The sequence below is a fragment of the Mytilus californianus genome, unplaced genomic scaffold (genome assembly GCF_021869535.1).
Source record: "Mytilus californianus isolate M0D057914Y unplaced genomic scaffold, xbMytCali1.0.p SCAF_20, whole genome shotgun sequence".
In the NCBI taxonomy this organism is placed as follows: domain Eukaryota; kingdom Metazoa; phylum Mollusca; class Bivalvia; order Mytilida; family Mytilidae; genus Mytilus; species Mytilus californianus.
In genome coordinates, this window is record NW_026262669.1 from 9,079,727 (window position 1) to 9,101,844 (window position 22,118).

At 32.0% G+C, this 22,118-nt stretch overlaps 2 protein-coding genes across 3 annotated transcripts in view; one reads left to right on the forward strand and one right to left on the reverse strand.

Moving 5' to 3' along the window:
- Positions 1-22,118, forward strand: part of LOC127731750 (alpha-(1,3)-fucosyltransferase 7-like) — a 637,348-nt gene that overhangs the window by 568,862 nt on the left and 46,368 nt on the right. The gene's annotated exons all lie outside the window — the stretch shown is intronic.
- Positions 12,129-17,666, reverse strand: LOC127731759 (uncharacterized). The gene is made up of 5 exons (XM_052240607.1): positions 17,467-17,666; positions 16,148-16,321; positions 13,840-13,986; positions 13,138-13,199; positions 12,129-12,194 (listed from the first exon to the last, which is right to left on the reverse strand). The coding sequence occupies exons 1-4, from the start codon at positions 17,585-17,587 to the stop codon at positions 13,150-13,152; spliced, it is 492 nt and encodes a 163-aa protein (XP_052096567.1). The 5' UTR covers positions 17,588-17,666; the 3' UTR covers positions 12,129-12,194; positions 13,138-13,149.

Genomic DNA, 22,118 nt, shown 5'->3' on the forward strand with positions numbered 1-22,118 from the left:
TGCAACAACTCTTTGAGGGGTCCGTATGTGACCTGTTGCAAGGCTAAATTTCTGTCCCTATCCAATATACCCTCATTTCCCGTGGCAGTCTAAATTTCTCCGACCTTAATCCCTTAATCTATTACAGAACCTACCTATTGTATTTATTGTGAACTTGTTCTCGTCCTGAATATGCATGAAATATTTGCCACTGGACGTTAAGCAACCAACAATCAATCAATCAATCTAACTTTAGGTGAACGTCCACATGTCTGTCACATCTTTCAGGCATACATATATAGGTGTATTTTCTAATTTTAGGTGACCGTCCGCATGTCTGTCACATCTGTGGCGTAACATTTATGCAGAAATATAAGCTGGATATCCATCTACAGAAACACAATGGTGAGACAAACTACAGCTGTGATATTTGTGGTAAAGGATTCATCAGAAAAGATCATTTAAAAAATCACATTCAGTCCCACAATAAGGACAGGCCTTTCTCTTGTAAGATTTGTGGTCAAAGTTATAAAACAGAGAAATCGGTAAAAGTGCATGAAAGATCGCATGCCCCGGGGACATTCCAATGTCATTTCTGTCATAAGGTGTATACACAGAACAGATACCTTAAGGTTCATATCAATGCAAAACACAATCTCTCTCCGCTCGACAAAAGTAATGGATCAACGACAAGAAAGAAACAAAAATCGGAACTGGTTGAGTGTGATATATGTAAAAAATATTATCGAAAAAATTATATAAAAACACATGCTAAAAGTCATGATGAAAGTGCCAAGGATTTTGAGTGTCAGGTCTGTGGGAAAAAATTTGTAACGGAAAGTTATTTAAATTATCATGAAAATATACATACGGGTGATGGAGGAGAAGAATGCGATGTTTGTCATAAAATGTTTGTTAATCAACGTTCCCTTCAAAATCACATGGTCATACACACTGGGGCTCATTCTTGTGTACTCCATGTCCACAGGAAAACACACACCAAAGATAAAACATACACATGCCAGGAATGTGGTTTACAGTTTAGTTTAGAGTATTATCTAAAGAGACATGTTAAATTCCAACACGGAACTGGGAGGATTTATGAATGTGAAATTTGTGGGAAGGAGTTTAGGCGGAGTGACCAGATCAAAAGACACAAAGAAACACATGAAAGGAAAGAAGAGAAAAATAAATTGAAAGAAAATAAAGAGTCAAGAAAAAAGAAAAAAACAATAAAGAAGACAAAAACAGTAGATGAGAAAAAAGGAAGAAAAAGAACATTATATAGAAAGTGATTCTTGTCCTGAAGAATTAAGTACAATTAGGTCACATAGAAAGAAGAGACAAATTAAAGAGGATGACGAAGATGCTATACCTAAACCGAAACGAAAAAAACGATCAATTTGAAGAAATACAAAAATGGAGCATAAAATTAGATGAATTAGTAAAAAATGAAAAAAGGGGGACAAATTATATTTTTTTATCTATTTTAAAAAATATTTGTTCAAATTTCTAGATTATGTTGAAATTAATCTTTAAATTGTATACAATTATTTAAATTGATGTTAGCTGTAAACTGTGATGTATATAGTTAAATTTCAAATTTCTAGATTATGTTGAAAATTAATCTTTACATTGTATACAATTATATAAATTGATGTTGTTGTTTTTTATATAAGTTGCAAACTGTGATGTATATAGTTAATTTTCAAATTTCTAAATTATGTTGAAATTAATCTTTACATTGTATACAATTATGAAAATTGATGTTTTTTTAATATAAGCTGCAAACTGTGATGTTTATAGTTAAATGTTGTTCGGTTTGCCCTTCTAACTCCAACATTTGCATTTTACTATCAAGATACATAAAGGCAAGACATAACTCTGTGTCCACATTTTATTTTAAGCTGTAAACTGTGATATATGTAGTCTTGTAAGGATGATCTCAGATGCCCCATTATTGGGTTAACATGTTTGAAATCTATACTATTAAATGAGAAGACCTCATTTTGTGTGTTGCTTCTTTTCCTTCCACAATAAACTAATCATTATGCCTCTGTGTCCTATAGGTACCATGCAGAGTCACATTTGACATCCTTGCTGATGATTGTTCAGTTTGGGTTATTTTGGGAGGAAACGAAAATAAAGGCGTCCGGATATTGTTTCCGTCATCAGACAGATTTTTAAATCATAGACGGGACTTCCATTTAGGACTGTTAAAATAACACATAATTTTCATATTAAGAACTTGGGGACAGGACATTTATTTTCACGTTTTTCTGTATACTATGATCATACATATACTATAAATAAAGTGTATTTGCTATTTACTATTATTTACAGTTGGGGACAGGACAATTATTTTGATGTTTTTCTGTATACTATGATCATACATATACTATAAATAAAGTGTATTTGCTATTTACTATCATTTACAGTTACTATCCACGGCGGTCACTGATATGTTATATAAACTAAGAGACTCTATATTTTAAAATTAATCAGTAATTAATATATCAGTGACCAACGTGGATAGTAAACTAGGAATTGATAGTAAATAGCAAATACACTTTATTTATAGTATATGTATGTTCATAGTATACAAAAAATAATTAAAATTAACAGAAAACAAAAAATAGCCAACTTTAGAAAAAAAGGGGAGGGCTGAAAAAAATTGTCCTGTCCCAATGTACCTATGACTTTTGGTACCTTTCCAGAAATTCTCCAGTCATAAAATCTTTTACAAAAATTCATCCTACAACAGTTTACATACTTTCAACCAGGCTCTAAATACCCACAATTTCGCGGGTGTGTTCTAGTGTTTCTAAAACTGAGGATATTCAAAATTGGTGTACATGTATAATTTTATTAACGACTTTCTTTTTAGTTGACAGAATGTTTTTCTTTGTATGAACATAAACAAATGAGTGCATTATCCCTTTATGCCTAAATTAAATACTATTTTTGGAGTCTAGACTATACATTTACATTCCATATTCCATTATATATATATATTTATATGTATTTATTTATTTGTAACTTTCTTTTCAATTAAATATGTTTTATAATTTAACTAATTTGTAAAAAAAAATTATATTTATTAGCATTTGATGATTTTTTTTTCTCAGAATTTCATTAAATGGATATCCTTTTCATAACAATATTGCATATTAATATTTACTGGCATCAACCTGTGATTTGACAATGACTAACTAAATTGACTATCTCATATACAATGTACTTGATTTGTATTTATAAAATCATTGATGTATGCTTGCAAATTATAAAATACTATAATTTATTGTAAAAATGTATATATTAAATAATTGTCATCCATGGAAATACTGTTTTTATTAATGAGAATGATATTTATGGTGATAATGACTTCACATTCCATTTTAAATATGTTATATTATAACATGTTGAAGGGGAGATAATTTTTTGATGATGAAGCAGGGTTCTCACTAAGGCGAGTCCATTAGTCCAGGACTCACGAAAATATATCTAGACTCAATATTTTCAAAATTGGTAAGATCAAATTTAAATGTTTGGAAAAACTGAACACAAATATCATGTTTATAGCAAACTTTTAAAAGTAATCTGGATTTAATGTCTGTTAGGTCATGAAGACTAAAATAATGAACTATATTGCAATAATAAATATCATCTTTATACGTTTGGACTCACCATGGCTAAAAATATTATAACATGTTAAAGGGCATATACTTTAATTTGGTAAGGGGAGATAATTTTTTAGATCATAAATGAAGGGGATAGACTTTGGTAAGGGGAGATAATGTTTTAAATCATAAATGAAGGGTGATAGACTTTGGTAAGGGGAGATAATTTTTCAAATCATGAATGAAGGGTCATAGACTTTGGTAAGGGGAGATAATTCGTTTAATCATAAATGAAGGGTGATAGACTTTGGTAAGGGGAGATAATTCTTTTAATTACAACTGCAATTTTTAATGGTTGTGTCCCCTTTAATGAAAAAGAAAAATTTGATAGTTACATCAATGGAAAAATAAATTTAATGGAAAAAGATGAGACTTACACAAGAACATTTTATAAATTTACTTGTACCAGTAAACTTATTTTAGAGTTTTTTTTTTTATTTCTAAGTAATAAAGTTATATATTTGGTAATTTTCTCTTGACTTCATTCCTTTTTATACTAAGATTGCCCTGACTTCTGACAGTCTTTATGGGACTAAGCTTGGGCTGTGGGTCAATAGAGTGTACTGTACTTTTTATACTAAGGTTGCCCTGACTTCTGACAGTCTTTATGGGACTAAGCTTGGGCTGTGGGGCAACAGAGTGTACTGTACTTTTTATACTAAGATTGCCCTGACTTCTGACAGTCTTTATGGGACTAAGCTTGGGCTGTGGGGCAATAGAGTGTACTGTACTTTTTATACTAAGATTGCCCTGACTTCTGACAGTCTTTATGGGACTAAGCTTGGGCTGTGGGGCAATAGAGTGTACTGTACTTTTTATACTAAGGTTGCCCTGATTTCTGACAGTCTTTATGGGACTAAGCTTGGGCTGTGGGGCAATAGAGTGTACTGTACATATAGAAAACGTGGAAATTGTAGAACTTTGTCAGAAGTTTGTGTCTAAATATCATAAACGATCAGTCAGAAGTAGAAAAACGATACTGTAAATTCAGAAATTATTGCGTGCATTTATTATTGCGATTTTTCAAGAATGGACAAAAATGGGAGATTAATTATTGCGATTTTTCAAGAATGGACAAAAATGCGAGATTAATTATTGCGATTTTTCAAGAATGGACAAAAATGCGAGATTAATTATTGCCATATCATGAAAATCTGCATACAGATATATGTAACAGACATCAAAATGCGAGTTCTTATTATTGCGATAGTCACCCAGTCGCATTATTCGCATTAATAAAAACCTCGCAATAATTTCTAAATTTACAGTACATTGTTCATTTCCTTTTCAATTTTCTCCATGCATATGTAAATATTATTCATCGATTACCCATATGTAGCACAACCTTAAGTAAGGCTTCTTATAAAAGTAAGTACCGTAAGAATTCACAGTAAGTAAAATATAGTTGTATAAGTTGAACCCTGACTGACTTAGTTCTACCTCTTTAATTGTATATAATTTTTAGGGTTATTCCATTAAATTGAATGTGGAATGATAGGCAGGGAAGTCTTATTTTTGGACCTGGGTCCTGGGACATTTATGACTGTTCATATGATGTATCCAAAATTAAAAAAAAGAAACTATGTTGATTGTAGGGCTATTTTGAAAATCCATTCCTACCTTCCCATATCTATTTTAATTATTTGCTAATTGTATTATAGCAAGTTAGTTTCATGGTTACTTGAAGTAGCTGTTATTTTTAGTTCGTGTAGTTAGAAGTAAAAATAATAGTTTTCTTATATTTTGAAAGAAAATAAAATGGCTGATCTGTCCATACTGTTGTTATGGTGATAAATGACTACATTCCACAATGTATATAGTGTTACCTGTTAATTGTATATTGTATTTATTTTATTTGAATTAATTCTTCTATTGATTTGTTATATACATAGGCTTTATTAAAAATGTTGAAGTTATGATTTATTTTATCAATTTTTATTATCTGAAAAATTACAGGGTTGTATTCTATTGTACAGAAAAGAAAATGGTTTGTGAGACAGCAACAAAACAACACAAAAGAATGAAAAAATGGGATACTGTGGATTCATTTATTTTCGTGGGTACCAATTTTCGTGGATTAAGGAAAACTTACATGTTCGTGGATATTTAATTTCGTGGTTTTTGACAATGTCTGCATACAAGCCTATAGTAAATTTGACATTCGTTGAACTTTTAATTTCATGGTTAACATATAACCACGAAATCCACAAAAATTGGTATCCAACGAATAATAATGAATCCACAGTAACATAATGCCACCCTGTAAATGTATTCCCAAACTATGTAGGCCAGTTATACACTTTACAGGGCATTTATGCAAGTTTGTTATGATGAATCCACTTTTTTTGTGAACTCATGCTTGATGTTCATTTGGTGTCGTTTGTTGATGTGGTTCACAATTGTTTCTCATATTTGTTTTTTATATATATTAGACCGTTGGTTTTCCAGTTTGAATGGATTTACACTAGTCATTTTGGGGCCCTTTATATCTTGCTGTTTTGCTCCATGTTGAAAGCCATACTTTGACCAATAATTGTTAACTTTTTATATATCATGACTTGGATAGAGATTTCTCTCATTGGCACTCATACCACATCTTCTTATTTATATTGGTTTGGGTTCTTAATGATGTGGATATGATCCCTAGCTGCATCAAACCAAAGAATTTAAAATTGGTATTTGCTTAAAATTGAAAATGGAAATGGGGAATTTGTCAAAGAGACAACAACCCGACCAAAGAGCAGAAAACAGCCAAAGGCCACCTATGGGTCTTGACTATAACAACTTATCTGTATCTATAATGATCAACTGATATATTCCAAATCAATTTCTATCCAGATTAATGTCAAGCAGGAGTTATCTACCTTTATTTTAATTATTAAATGACTTGGTTGACAAGTATTATGAATTCCAATTAGTACCAATATAAAGTGAATCTACTTTTTAATGTTTATCCAAGTAATTTCTATACATCCACAATCAACAGCTAGGACATATGGTATACCGTTGTCCATCTGTCCACTCAACCAAGTAATTTTAATACATCCACCATCAACAGGACATATGGTATACCGTTGTTCATCTGTCCATTCAACCAACTGATTTTAAAATTGAAAAAAAGTAGATAACTCCTGTCTTGCTTTAACATAACATGAGACTAGTATTTGGGTTTTATTATTTGAATCATTGGGAGAAACCCCCATTTTGATTTTGAAAACTTTTTGGCTTGTTGTTTAATTACCAGAATTAAGGCTAAACGTTTAAATATCATGCACTACTAAAATATGCTTATGATTTTTATCATGTGAATTTCTAACTTATTATAATTAATATGATAACTATTTGGAATGTGGGTTCCAATAAGTACTAATATAATATATATAATTGTCACAAAAGCAAGACATATCGATCCTACATTCTGTCGGCGGTGGCGTCGGCGGCTGCGTCCACAAATATTCACTCTGTGGTAAAAGTTTTTGAAATTTTAATAACTTTCTTAAACTATCTGCATTTCAACCAAACTTGGACAGAAGCTTGTTTATGATCATAAGATAGTATCCAGAAGAGAATTTTGTAAAAAAAAAATCCTGTTTATCCGTATTTTACTCATAAATGGACTTAGTTTTTCTGCCAGTTAACATTACATTCACACTGTGGTTAAATTCTTTCAAATTTTAATTACTTTCTTAAAGTATCCTAGATTTGTACCAAACTTGGACAGAAGCTTGTTTATGATCATAAGATAGTATCCAGAAGAAAATTTTGTAAAAAAAAAATCCTGTTTATCCGTATTTTACTCATATATGACCTTAATTTTCTGCCAGTTAACATAACATTCACTCTGTGGTTAAAGTTTTTCAAATTTTAATAACTTTCTTAAACTATCCTGGATGTGTAACACACTTGGACAGATGCTTGTTTATGATCAAAAGCTAGTATCTAGAAGGAAATTTTGTAAAAATTTATTCCCTGTTTTTCCATATATTACTTATAAATGGACTTAGTTTTATTCCATTTAACATTATGTACAGTCTGCAGTTAAAGTTTTTAAAACATTTATTAGATTCATAAACCTTCTTGGATTTTTACTAAACTTGAACAGAACTTCTTACAATCAAAAGATAGTCTCTAGAGGAAAATTTTTAATATTTTTTCCACTATTTTTGTTGAGCCTGCGACTAACAGCAAAAGTAGGCGAGACACTGGGTTCCGAGGAACCCTTACGCATTTTTATACATCGACAATCACCAGAGGACATATGGTATACCGTTGTCCATCTGTCCACTCAACCAACTGATTTTAAAATTAAAAAAAAGGTAGATAACTCCTGTCTTGCTTTAATATAACATGAGACTTGTATTGGGTTCTAGTATCTGAATCATTGGAAGAAACCCCCATTTTGATTTTGAAAACTTTTTGGTTTGTTGTTCAAAAGTTACAGGACTTTAATAACCGGATTAAGGCTAAATGTTTAGATATCATGCACTGCTAAAATATGCTTATGTTTTTTGTCATGTGAATTTCTAACTTATTATAAGTTATATGATAACTATTTGGAATGTGGGTTCCTTGCAAATAGTGTTAAACCATTCAAACAGGAAAACCAACAGTCTAATCTATATAAAAAAAAAAGAGAAACGAGAAACACCAACAAATGACAACCACTGAATATCAGGTTCCTGACTACATGTCTCATAGGCGAATCCAGGCCCCACCCCTCCTTTTGTTGGAAAAATTTGGTTGATTATATAGGGATTCACTGAAGCATGACTGGACAGGACCCCCTTATAAAAAGTTCTGGATCCGCCACTGTGTCTACATGTCTGTAAGACAGGATTCGGTTAACTTCAAGTTCATTTCATGGATAAGTGAAGCCTTTCGCCCCTCTTTTTCAACTGAACTTGACCCTGTATTCATGGTTCATTATGGTCAATGTTAAGTTATTGTTTTTGGTTGTATTCTTATACTATTGGCAATAGTTCTACTATATTTGGTGTATTGAATGATTGTAAGGTGTACATGTCAGTCTGGCAGGTTCACCTGAACTTGACCCTGTATTCATGGTTCATTGGTTAATGTTCAGTTGTTTTTTTTTGTTGTATTCTTAAACTCTTGGCAATAGTTCAACTATTTGGTGTATTGAATGATTGTACATGTCAGCCTTTCGCCTCTCTTTTTCAACTGAACTTGACCCTGTATGCATGGTTCATTATGGTCAATGTTAAGTTATAGTTTTTGGTTGTATTCTTATACTATTGGCAATAGTTCAACTATATTTGGTGTATTAAATGATTGTAAGCTGTACATGTCAGTCTGGTAGTTTCCACCTAAACTTGACCCTGTATTCATGGTTCATTGGTTTATGTTCAGTTTTTGTTTTTTGTTGTATTCTTATACTAGAAAATCTTATAAAATCCTTGTTATTTTTCATAGTTTTTGAAACAGAAAAGCAGCCAATGTTAAAAGTATGAAAAATCTAGAGAGAATTATTTCCCGCCAAACTTTTCGATGGCTTATATCTCGAAAACATGCACATGGACACCTTATTTTTTTCTTCTTTTTTAATTCGTTTATTTATATAGTATCATTTTAGAACAGTCTTTTAAAAAGCTTGTTATTTTGAAACAGAGTAGCGAACATCCTTAACATTGGAATTTGATGCTTTTATGCCTGCAGCAATAAAGAGCAAAGACTGGTTAGGTCATATTTTCCTTGTTCAAATGAAGATGTAAGCAATACCTTTGAACTGGATATAACTGATTGTTCAATGAATGTCATATAAAGCCTGTTAATAACATCAGTTCTAAATGCACATCTACTAAAAATATATCATAACAATAACATGAATAAGAAAGACAGATTAATGACATTTTTTACTCAACTTTATTTTCAAATAAATATTGCATATCAATATGTTTTTACAAGAGAAATATCACATAATACTGGACGACAACACACAAATAAAACTGACGGAACTATTTTATGCAGTACCGATACATTTCCTTCCATACAATCTGGACTATCCCACACTGTATAAATAGCAAGCATCTATTATTTAAGGTAGATTAATTGTATACCTCCATCTTGGATTGTAAAATAGTAGCACATAATCAGTCTAGTTCCTTGCCTAAATTTGCAAATTTTGAGACAGATCAGCAATTTATGTGAAAGACTGTTAATTTAAATAAGGACAAATAATTGATTAATTGCAGTATTTTAACTGTTTTAACAAATATTGAAAACTTGTTTCTGTTCAAATTAATTTTCTAACTTAGCCATTTAGGGGGAGTTAACCCTTATAGTAAAAATTCTGTTTTATTTCAAATTTCTATCTCATAGATTTCTTTGTATTCACAAAAAAAAAAAATTTCATGCATAATGTATGCAAAATTTAATCAATTTTGCATGACATGTAGCTTGAAAAATAGCAGGGTGACCCATGCTCTGTATTTTTCTTGAAAAAAAAGGATGGTAAAATCTACATTTTGGCAGAGTATAAGAAAATTTTATCTGAATGAATATATACTAATGTATCATCTTTCTTAAAAATGGTCCAAAAAGGACCAAAAACTGGCTCATTCGAGAAAATCAATCTCGTTGAGATGACCAACGATAATCTTTAATTATTTGCAATGCAATAATAAGGGACTGGATGGAGGGGTACTTAATTTCTTTATTCAGATTTTTAAGCCATTTTTCTTTAAATTTAACAATATTGCTTATTGTGTAAAAAAATAAGGTGATTTCCTTATTCTGAACATCTTTCATTCCTGTGATCAGTATTTAATTATCTAATCCTTTTATTTTCAAATTATTCTTTATACTTTTGCCCCCCATTATTTTTTTTTTTTTTTTTTTTTTTTGGTCATTATTCTCTAGTCTTTAAACACCATCTGGACCCTCAATAATATACAACACACAAAATGATGGAACAGTATATAAAAAAACAAAAATAATATTTTACATTTTTGTAACACGTCAGAATAAGCAATAATGATTGTACAAATGCAATAAAAAGAGATATGGAAAAATAAATTGCTGTAAAGGTTAAGCATGACAAAAAATTTCATCAAATATAAAATTGTCTAAGATGTAATAGTTAATTCTAATGTTCATCAAATATAAGATGGTCTAAGATGTAATAGTTAATTCTTATGCAATTATTTTGTATTAATGGTTCTGATTGGATGACAGTAAGCGTAAAATTCTCTATCTCCTTGTCTGTAACTAAGGAAGCCGACATTTTGAATTCCGGAATGTATTGACATGTAATTTCTACAATAATAAGCAAAACAACTCACATGTTGCACCTAGAAATCTTCTTTTTAACACATTTTATTACATTCTGAAGCGGCCAAGAGGCCAGAAAATGCCCGGTGTTCACGTTTGACGCCTGAAGAATACCTATGATTTCACCTAGTTTAGGGGCCAAAGAAGATATAACATCTTTTCGCGAAATGTTCCATAACGAAAAATGTCATCAAATATAAGATGGTCTAAGATGTAATAGTAAAATGGACTATAATCATTTTTTATTTACTAAGCGAGACAGAATGCTGCATGGGACGTCAGAATATAATCTTTCTTTTTAATGAGGTCAAAGTTATCTAAATAATACTTGTTAAAGGTAACGAACAATAAACTCATTCATTAACTCATTATAAAATATAAATTGTCATTTTCTAGAATATCACCTTTCTTAGCAATAACTCTTATTATACTCTTATATAAAGGGACATTGATTTCACACTTCAGTGGTTTTCAAAGTGATATAAAAGTCACACTTTGGTGATATACAAAGCATTTTTGATGTCTCACTTCAGTGGTCTTCAGAGTGATATTGATGTCACACTTCAGTGGTTTCCAAATTGACATTGATGTCACACTTCAGTGGATTTCAAAGTGATATTGATGTCACACTTCGGTGATTTCTAAAGTGATATTGATTTCACACTTCAGTGGTTTCCAAATTGATATTGATGTCACACTGCAGTGGATTTCAAATTGATATTGATATCACACTTCAGTGATTTCTAAATTAATATTGATGTCACACTTCAGTGATTTCTAAAGTGATATTGATGTCACACTTCAGTGATTTTTAAAGTGATATTGATGTCACACTTCAGTGGTCTTCAGAGTGATATTGATGTCACACTTCAGTGGTCTTCAGAGTGATATTGATGTCACACTTCAGTGGTTTCTAAATTGATATTGATGTCACACTTCAGTGGATTTCAAAGTGATAGTGTTGTCGCACTTCAAAAAACCTTCATTTAACCATTTTTAAATAAGTAGGCATTTGCACATGTCTAGGAAAGATTTATAAAACATTTAAAACAAAAAAATCCTTCATAACAATCTTAACAACATTTCTCAGCTATTATAATCATACATAAAATAGCACATTAGCAAGTTGAAAAATGAAAATATCACTGTTAATGCATATAACGATTTACAATGAGACAGCACATCCATATGGAAGACTGGTTTATATAGCACTTATACTGGTCTGGTACCCATCGAGAAACAAATCTAAAAAAAATACAATAAATTGCTATATGATATTTTTGATTAAACATGGAAAATCTAAAATTATTTACTTATTGTTTAAGTTAGTTGTCATCCAACTGGTAGCTTGAATATGCTGGCTTTTTTATTTTGTGTTGTAAAGTCGCCAGTAAAACTGCATTTGAGTCAATTCATTAATGACAACTTTTCATCTATTAGATTTTTATTCCTTATATATTATCAAAACTTAAGAAGTTTAAATAAGAAAAGGTTTTGAAAATGCAGGTCACTCAAAACCAGTTATATGTCTAGAAAAAAATAACTTGGTACTTTTTCAACCAGCACTTTGAAATGGCCTCTATCTCAGAACTTCCTCAATAAGATTTGTCTCCCCTATGATATACTGTCATAGTGCCTATCAATAATAGGTTCACATTTCACATCAGTATCATTACTTCTACAAACCAGTCACTTGAGGATATTTTTGTGATTGCGAAATAATTATAAAATAACTAATCGAAGAATTCAAATAGAGAAAAATATTCAACAAGTAACCAAACAGCACATTAATTCACGAATGCGCATAGCTCATAAGTTAATTATCAGTGTTGTTCGTTCACGAGTTGAATATTTTTAGATATTTGAATTCTTTGATTAGTTATTTTTTTTATTACATTGGCAAATGGCTTTTTTTCTAAAATGAAAGTAGAAAATGTAAGGAACTATATCTTGTTCTAAGCCTTCACACTTTGTTGTTACCGATGTCATGACAATGCCTATTGTTGTATGACGTCAGAGGAGTGAAATAACCACGTTTATTTCACATGTGAAATTGTCGGTTTTTATTTCACTGGGAAATCAATGTCATTCATTGCAACCATTGTAATAGAAGAAAATATCCACTATGACACGTTTACAATACTTAAATTCACGTGGTTATTTGCAATCCTGTATTTTGTATACACACCTGATTAATATATCACTTTATATTGTTTCTCTTCTTTTCCTCTTCTATGGAATCTATAGAATCTGGAGAAAAAACAATACAGATTGTCAACATATGAGCTACGTCACACTGAAATTGACACTATGTAATAATTTAGTGTATGTATACTGGTATATGTACAAGACTTTGATTGATTTTTAAACTTTCAAATATGAAATAAAAGATAAATGAAGGTCTGTTTTGTGGGTTCTTATATCAACCCAATTTTCAAACAATAACAGACTTTGCATAGAGAACATTTTAACCCGAAACAGGTCAACACATGTATTGATATTCATTTGAATAATGACGATTTTATATCATAGTTTATCCTATCTATAATTTTTGTAATCCTTTATTTTTTCGGTTTTGACATTTTTACCCTAGTTATAGATTTTTGTCTGTTCATTTCTTTTGTGCATTCAGATATATTGTTATGCTGATGTGTTATTATGCTGTAGTTTGTAATGGTATAGATCTAAGTATAGATTAATTTAATTTTTAATGATAAGGTTGCATTGCATGAAATTGTTAATTTGTTCTCGTCCTGAATATGCATAAAATATTTGCCACTGAGCGTTAAGCAACTAACAATCAATCAATCAATCATATAAATATAAAATAACAACTTCTTATTTTTATATTCAGTACCGAGTAGATGTATATTCAAAATAAAGTCCATACCAACAGAGACATTGTCATAATCATGTCCGGTAGCTGATTTATCTGGACTCAAATTGTTCAAGTTTACGTTCAAATTCTCTTTAAACAGAAAATCCTTTTTACTGGGAACAAATTCTTCATAACCATTATCTTCTGCAACCACGGCAACTGTTAATCATAAACAAAAATCATATATTTACTTATTATTAGCAGATATGGATATAATTACAACCAACAAAGATTAAAGGATATAACAGCCTTCAAAATCCAGGGGTTGATATAGATATAGTTACAATCAACAAAGAGTAAAGAATATAACAGCCTTCAAAATCCAGGGGTTGATATGGATATAGTTACAATTAACAAAGATTAAAGGATATAACAGCCTTCAAAATCCAGGGGTTGATATAGATATAGTTACAATTAACAAAGATTAAAGGATATAACAGCCTTCAAAATCCAGGGGTTAATATGGATATAGTTACAATTAACAAAGATTAAAGGATATAACAGCCTTCAAAATCCAGGGGTTGATATAGATATAGTTACAATTAACAAAGATTAAAGGATATAACAGCCTTCAAAATCCAGGGGTTGATATAGATATAGTTACAATTAACAAAGATTAAAGGATATAACAGCCTTCAAAATCCAGGGGTTAATATGGATATAGTTACAATTAATAAAGATTAAAGGATATAACAGCCTTCAAAATCCAGGGGTTGATATAGATATAGTTACAACCAACAAAGATTAAAGGATATAACAGCCTTCAAAATCCAGGGGTTGATATAGATATAGTTACAACCAACAAAGATTAAAGAATATAACAGCCTTCAAAATCCAGGGGTTGATATAGATATAGTTACAACCAACAAAGATGTAAGGATATAACAGCCTTCAAAATCCAGGGGTTAATATGGATATAGTTACAATTAATAAAGATTAAAGGATATAACAGCCTTCAAAATCCAGGGGTTGATATAGATATAGTTACAATTAACAAATATTAAAGGATATAACAGCCTTCAAAATCCAGGGGTTAATATGGATATAGTTACAAGTAACAAAGATTAAAGAATATAACAGCCTTCAAAATCCAGGGGTTGATATAGATATAGTTACAACCAACAAAGATTAAAGGATATAACAGCCTTCAAAATCCAGGGGTTGATATAGATATAGTTACAATTAACAAAGATTAAAGGATATAACAGCCTTATCCAGGGGTTGATATAGATACAGTTACAACCAAAAAAGATTAAAGGATATAACAGCCTTCAAAATCCAGGGGTTGATATAGATATAGTTACAACCAACAAAGATTAAAGGATATAACAGCCTTCAAAATCCAGGGGTTGATATAGATATAATTACAATTAACAAAGATTAAAGGATATAACAGCCTTCAAAATCCAGGGGTTGATATAGATATAGTTACAATTAACAAAGATTAAAGGATAGAACAGCCTTATCCAGGGGTTGATATAGATATAGTTACAACCAACAAAGATTAAAGAATATAACAGCCTTCAAAATCCAGGGGTTGATATAGATATAGTTACAATTAACAAAGATTAAAGGATATAACAGCCTTCAAAATCCAGGGGTTGATATAGATATAGTTACAATTAACAAAGATTAAAGACTATAACAGCCTTCAAAATCCAGGGGTTGATATAGATATAGTTACAATTAACAAAGATTAAAGGATATGACAGCCTTTTCCAATCAGGAAAAATCCATAATTCTCTGTTTACAATCAAATAGAAATTCCCATTTAGTTGTTTTATTGTCTTTTAAGAGAGCAACCATTTAAACTCAAGGGTTGGGTTATTGTAATTTGTCTAAGTCAGAAACATTTTTTTTTCAAAATTTAACATTACAAGGTATGGGGAAAATCTGCCCCCTGAAGTAAAATGGTCGTTCTCTAATTAATTTTTTTTGTATGAAAAAAACGAATGACTGTATTTCTAACATTTTGATGAAAATTAACCTAAAAAATTTCAAAATCAGACAGGTATTCCCTTTTAATATTTCTGCTCTTATATATTTTTTTTCTTCTTGTATAATTTTTAGCAACCTTTCTTTCTAGTCTTGTACCTCATACTTAAATCAAGTTCTGAAAAAAAAGTCTGGAAAATGACAAATTTTAATGACAGGTTTAATTTTTCGCTAATTTTGCTTTGAATACAAAATGTGAAATTTTCCTGCACCTAAATTCTATCGTTACTGAAAGTCACAAGAAAGGAATAGAAACGGAAAAATTGAAGCTTGCAAACTGTTTTTCATTTAAAATGGTGAAAATATACCACTTTACTCAACATACCATTGGCAAGGTTTGGGTTTCCAAAATCAGCATTGATATTTTTAATGGTGGTATACCGATCGTCAACACCTTCAGCTACAGATGTACAGGAGGGAGGTCTATCTGTACAGTTGTTATGGCAACCGTCTGTTGATGATGATGTTGTGAAGTTTGGATTATTTATTCCTGATATTTCTGCAAGAAAAAAACATTATATAAGTATGTCATATCTACTGAGGCTAACGTGAGGGTACCCAAATTGCACCTACTTTGACAGTTTTTTCACCTACGTTTTTTTAATGATCCAGACACAAGTTTTCATTCTGTGTTTATTTTGTAGCTGTATCCTTATTTACTATATAGTTACTCCAATTTAATTTTGAATCCATATTGAATCATAGAAAAATGAGTTTGAACCGACCTCCAAATGATTCTGTAATGAGGAGTACCCAAATTGCATCCATGTTTAAATTCACATCCTTAAAAATTGTATAACAGATGTTTTGTTTTATTTCTTCAAATATTTTGAACCATTTGACATTATTCCATGCTTACTAATTACTAAATTTTCGTGGATTTCATGGGTACAGGTGAACCATGTAATTAAATGTTCAATGAGTAACAATAGGTTTGTATGCAGACTTCAGCAAAACCACTAAATTAAATATTCACCAAAATGCAAGTTTTCCTTAATCCACAAAAATAGGTATCCACGAAAAATAAATGAATTCACAGTAAACCTTGTATTTATTTAATTAAGGGCTATTCCAGAAAAAAATGTAAGGGGGGGGGGGGGGGGGGTTGGAAGGCACTGTATATTAATAATACATGGATGATGGGTATTAGAGCTACTTTTCACACTTTAATGCACTATGATTCTCAATTACAATTGTCTGGGTGGCAAGTGCTGAAACAAACTGCCTTCCAACCCCCCAACCCCCATACATTTTTTTTCTGGAATAGCCCTTATATAAAAATAAGGAGATGTGGTAATATTGTCAATGAGACTACTATCCTCCAAATATTAAAATGTGAATGTAAGCATGTTTGGTTAATAACCTTTTTTTCCTAAGAGCTTAAAGTAACTACTTATCTTTTTGTGAGCAGACCTAGCAGTTTAAATTTTTTTTTGTAGGACTTGCTGAGCAATTCAAATATTCCAAATTCAACTGTTGAGGTGGAGATTTTTTCCAGAATACCCTATACAGTGGTGGTTTTTGCTTCTGTAGTGATTTGTAGGCAATCCCAATCTTTCTCTTTCAATGAGCATGTGATGTGCGCGTGTCAAATGAAGTCAGACACAGTAAAACTGACAAGCTCAGAATTAAAGTATTACTTACCAGATTGTGAATTAGAGAAGTGAACAGAATTCAGGATTTCATTTTCTTTTTTTAACCTGCTCATTCTTCTGTACATGTAGACTCCTACAAACAATACTATCAACAGAAACAAAACAATCATTACTGTCACTATGGCAACAGCTGGATCTGATTCTTGAGGGGCCGTCTCAGAAGGTGAAATGATATGTCCTACTGCATCTCGTCCTGAAAGAAGAAAAAGTCTCATTATTTGAAGTTGGGTTGCTGTCTCATTGACATAATTCTTACATCTTTTATATATACATATATCAGTTTTTCAAATATTTTGTGCAATGTTTTACCCTGAAAAAAACAGACTGGTTTACTAAGTACAGAATGTTGTCTTCTGCCATCTTGGCTTGTCAAATAGCAGAACACAATACCTTTAGATTTTCAATCAAGTCAACAAATTTAAATGCAGGAATGCAATCCACTAATGTACAAATAAGAAGATGTGGTACGATTGCCAATGAGACAACTCTACACCAGAGACCAAATGACAGAGAACTTTACAAATATAGGTCACTGTACGGCCTTCAATAATGATTCAGTAATGAACAAATTTATGTGGTATATCTTTATCTTATAATAACTAATATGTTTGTTTGATTTCAATTATTCAACTTGGGGTACTAAGACAAATGTAAGAGGAGGTAACTCAGAAATTGTATAATTCATAAAGGAATCTATAGGAATATTTTCTATTTCATGTTATAGCAGGAACAGTAGCCCCAGTTTTTTAATTTGATATTCTGAAAATATTTTTTAAAGAACTATCTTCTCATATATTTTTTTCAGAATTTGAACTTTTAGATTGTAGATTATCGTTGATCATCTCAACAAGATTGATTTTCTCGCTTGAGCGGGTACGGCGCTATTTTACCTATGCGGATGTTATCAATTTCATTGCCAACGCCACGTGCCCCCTTAGTTTCTAGCGATAATTTTTCATATCACTATACTATGCTAAGTAAGGAAATTATCAGTCAGTACGTAAGATCAAAGGAAAATTTCGTAAAATAGCAATTATACCTTCTATTCACCTAATGATGCCTTTCTCTAACAATCCTTTCCGTCATTTTTTCACAACAAGCCCGGTAACTTATCTGTTTTATCATTCTTTTGAACATATCTCAATACGTATTACTTTTGGCAAAGTATGAAAAGATTCTATCGTTTTTATTTATATACCTTAAAGGTCAAGGATAAATTACTTTCCTTGAAATGTCAGTTAATTTCAGATGATAGATCTTCTCTGTACTCTTAATTGACATAGCATTGTAGATTAGGGTTACATTCCTAATTTTCTGTTTACACATATCTATACATCCATACACTGGGTTGCATTCCTGTTTTTCTGTACACTGACATTGTTTAGCACAGTTTTCTCCATAATACCCAGTAGTGCAGGCTGTAAACACAACAAAAAACATTGATTATAGTTCATAAACTGAACAATATCACTAGAAACCAATATTTATATTCAAATTGTACAGACAACTGTCTATTGTTGATGACTGTTTGTATAGACACATGTGTATTGTTGACGACTGTATGTAGAGACACCTGTCTATTGTTGACGACTGTATGTATAGACACCTGTCTATTGTTGACGACTGTATGTAGAGACACCTGTCTATTGTTAACGACTGTATGTAGAGACACCTGTCTATTGTTGACGACTGTAGGTAGAGACACCTGTCTGTTGTTGACTACTGTATATAGAGACACATGTCTATTGTTGACAACTGTATGTAGAGACACCTGTCTATTGTTGACGATTGTATGTTAAGACTGTATGTATAGACACCTGTCTATTGTTGACGACTGTATGTATAGACACCTGTCTATTGTTGACGACTGTATGTAGAGACACCTGTATATTGTTGACGACTGTATGTATAGACACCTGTCTATTGTTGACGACTGTATGTATAGACACCTGTCTATTGTTGACGACTGTATGTAGAGACACCTGTCTATTGTTGACGACTGTAAGTAGAGACACCTGTCTATTGTTGACTACTGTATGTATAGACACCTGTCTATTGTTGACTACTGTATGTAGAGACACCTGTCTATTGTTGACTATTGTATGTAGAGACACTTGTCTATTGTTGACTACTGTATGTAGAGACACCTGTCTATTGTTGACGACTGTTTGCATAGACACCTGTCTATTGTTGACGACTGTATGTATAGACACCTGTCTATTGTTAACGACTGTATGTATAGACACCTGTCTATTGTTGACGACTGTATGTAGAGACACCTGTCTATTGTTGACGACTGTATGTAGAGACACCTGTCTATTGTTGACTACTGTATGTATAGACACCTGTCTATTGTTCACTATATATAGACACCTGTCTATTGTTGACTATATGTAGAGATACCTGTCTATTGTTGACTATATATAGACACCTGTCTATTGTTGACTGTATGTAGAGATACCTGTCTATTATTGACAACTATGTAGAGACACCTGTCTTTTGTTGTTGACTATGTCGAGACACCTGTCTTTTGTTTATGACTGTATGTAGAGACACTTGTCTATTGCTGACGATTGTATGAAAAGACCATGTAGAGACACCTGTCTATTGTTGACGACTGTATGTAAAGACACCTGTCTATTTTTGACGACTGTATGTAAAGACACTTGTCTATTGTTGACGCCTGTATATATAGACACTTGTCTATTGATGACGACTGTTTGTAGAGACACCTGTCTATTGTTGAGGACTGTATGTAGTGACACATGTCTATTGTTGAGGACTGCATTAGAGACACCTGTATATTGTTGAGGACTGTATGTAGAGACACCTGTCTATTGTTGACTACTGTATGTAGAGACACCTGTCTATTGTTGACTACTGTATGTAGAGACACCTGTCTATTGTTGACGACTGTATCCATAGACACCTGTCTATTGTTGACGACTGTATGTATAGACACCTGTCTATTGTTGACGACTGTAGGTAGAGACACCTGTCTTTTGTTGACTACTGTATATAGAGACACATGTCTATTGTTGACAACTGTATGTAGAGACACCTGTCTATTGTTGACGATTGTATGTTAAGACTGTATGTATAGACACCTGTCTATTGTTGACGACTGTTTGTATAGACACCTGTCTATTGTTGACGACTGTATGTAGAGACACCTGTCTATTGTTGACGACTGTATGTATAGACACCTGTCTATTGTTGACGACTGTATGTAGAGACACCTGTCTATTGTTAACGACTGTATGTAGAGACACCTGTCTATTGTTGACGACTGTAGGTAGAGACACCTGTCTTTTGTTGACTACTGTATATAGAGACACATGTCTATTGTTGACAACTGTATGTAGAGACACCTGTCTATTGTTGACTACTGTATGTATAGACACCTGTCTATTGTTCACTATATATAGACACCTGTCTATTGTTGACTATATGTAGAGATACCTGTCTATTGTTGACTATATATAGACACCTGTCTATTGTTGACTGTATGTAGAGATACCTGTCTATTATTGACAACTATGTAGAGACACCTGTCTTTTGTTGTTGACTATGTCGAGACACCTGTCTTTTGTTTATGACTGTATGTATAGACACTTGTCTATTGCTGACGATTGTATGAAAAGACCATGTAGAGACACCTGTCTATTGTTGACGACTGTATGTAAAGACACCTGTCTATTTTTGACGACTATATGTAAAGACACTTGTCTATTGTTGACGCCTGTATATATAGACACTTGTCTATTGATGACGACTGTTTGTAGAGACACCTGTCTATTGTTGAGGACTGTATGTAGTGACACATGTCTATTGTTGAGGACTGCATGTAGAGACACCTGTATATTGTTGAGGACTGTATGTAGAGACACCTGTCTATTGTTGACGACTGTATGCATAGACACCTGTCTATTGTTGACGACTGTATGTATAGACACCTGTCTATTGTTAACGACTGTATGTATAGACACCTGTCTATTGTTGACGACTGTATGTAGAGACACCTGTCTATTGTTGACTACTGTATGTATAGACACCTGTCTATTGTTCACTATATATAGACACCTGTCTATTGTTGACTATATGTAGAGATACCTGTCTATTGTTGACTATATATAGACACCTGTCTATTGTTGACTGTATGTAGAGATACCTGTCTATTATTGACAACTATGTAGAAACACCTGTCTATTGTTGTTGACTATGTCGAGACACCTGTCTTTTGTTTATGACTGTATGTAGAGACACTTGTCTACTGCTGACGATTGTATGAAAAGACCATGTAGAGACACCTGTCTATTGTTGACGACTGTATGTAAAGACACCTGTCTATTGTTGACGACTGTATGTAGAGACACCTGTCTATTGTTGACGACTGTATGTATAGACACCTGTCTTTTGTTGACGACTGTATGTAGAGACACCTGTCTATTGTTAACGACTGTATGTAGAGACACCTGTCTATTGTTGACGACTGTAGGTAGAGACACCTGTCTATTGTTAACGACTGTATGTAGAGACACCTGTCTATTGTTGACGACTGTAGGTAGAGACACCTGTCTTGTGTTGACTACTGTATATAGAGACACATGTCTATTGTTGACAACTGTATGTAGAGACACC

What these genes read in the sequence shown, in the direction of transcription:
- LOC127731759 (XM_052240607.1), bottom strand. Translation starts at nt 17,587, where the DNA reads ATGATTGTTTTGTTTCTGTTGATAGTATTGTTTGTAGGAGTCTACATG. An exon ending in CTTCTCTAATTCACAATCTG is followed by an intron (nt 16,322 to 17,466) that starts GTAAGTAATACT and finishes TTTTTCTTGCAG; the next exon opens with AAATATCAGGAATAAATAAT. An exon ending in TTATGACAATGTCTCTGTTG is followed by an intron (nt 13,200 to 13,839) that starts GTATGGACTTTA and finishes TTTTTTCTCCAG; the next exon opens with ATTCTATAGATTCCATAGAA.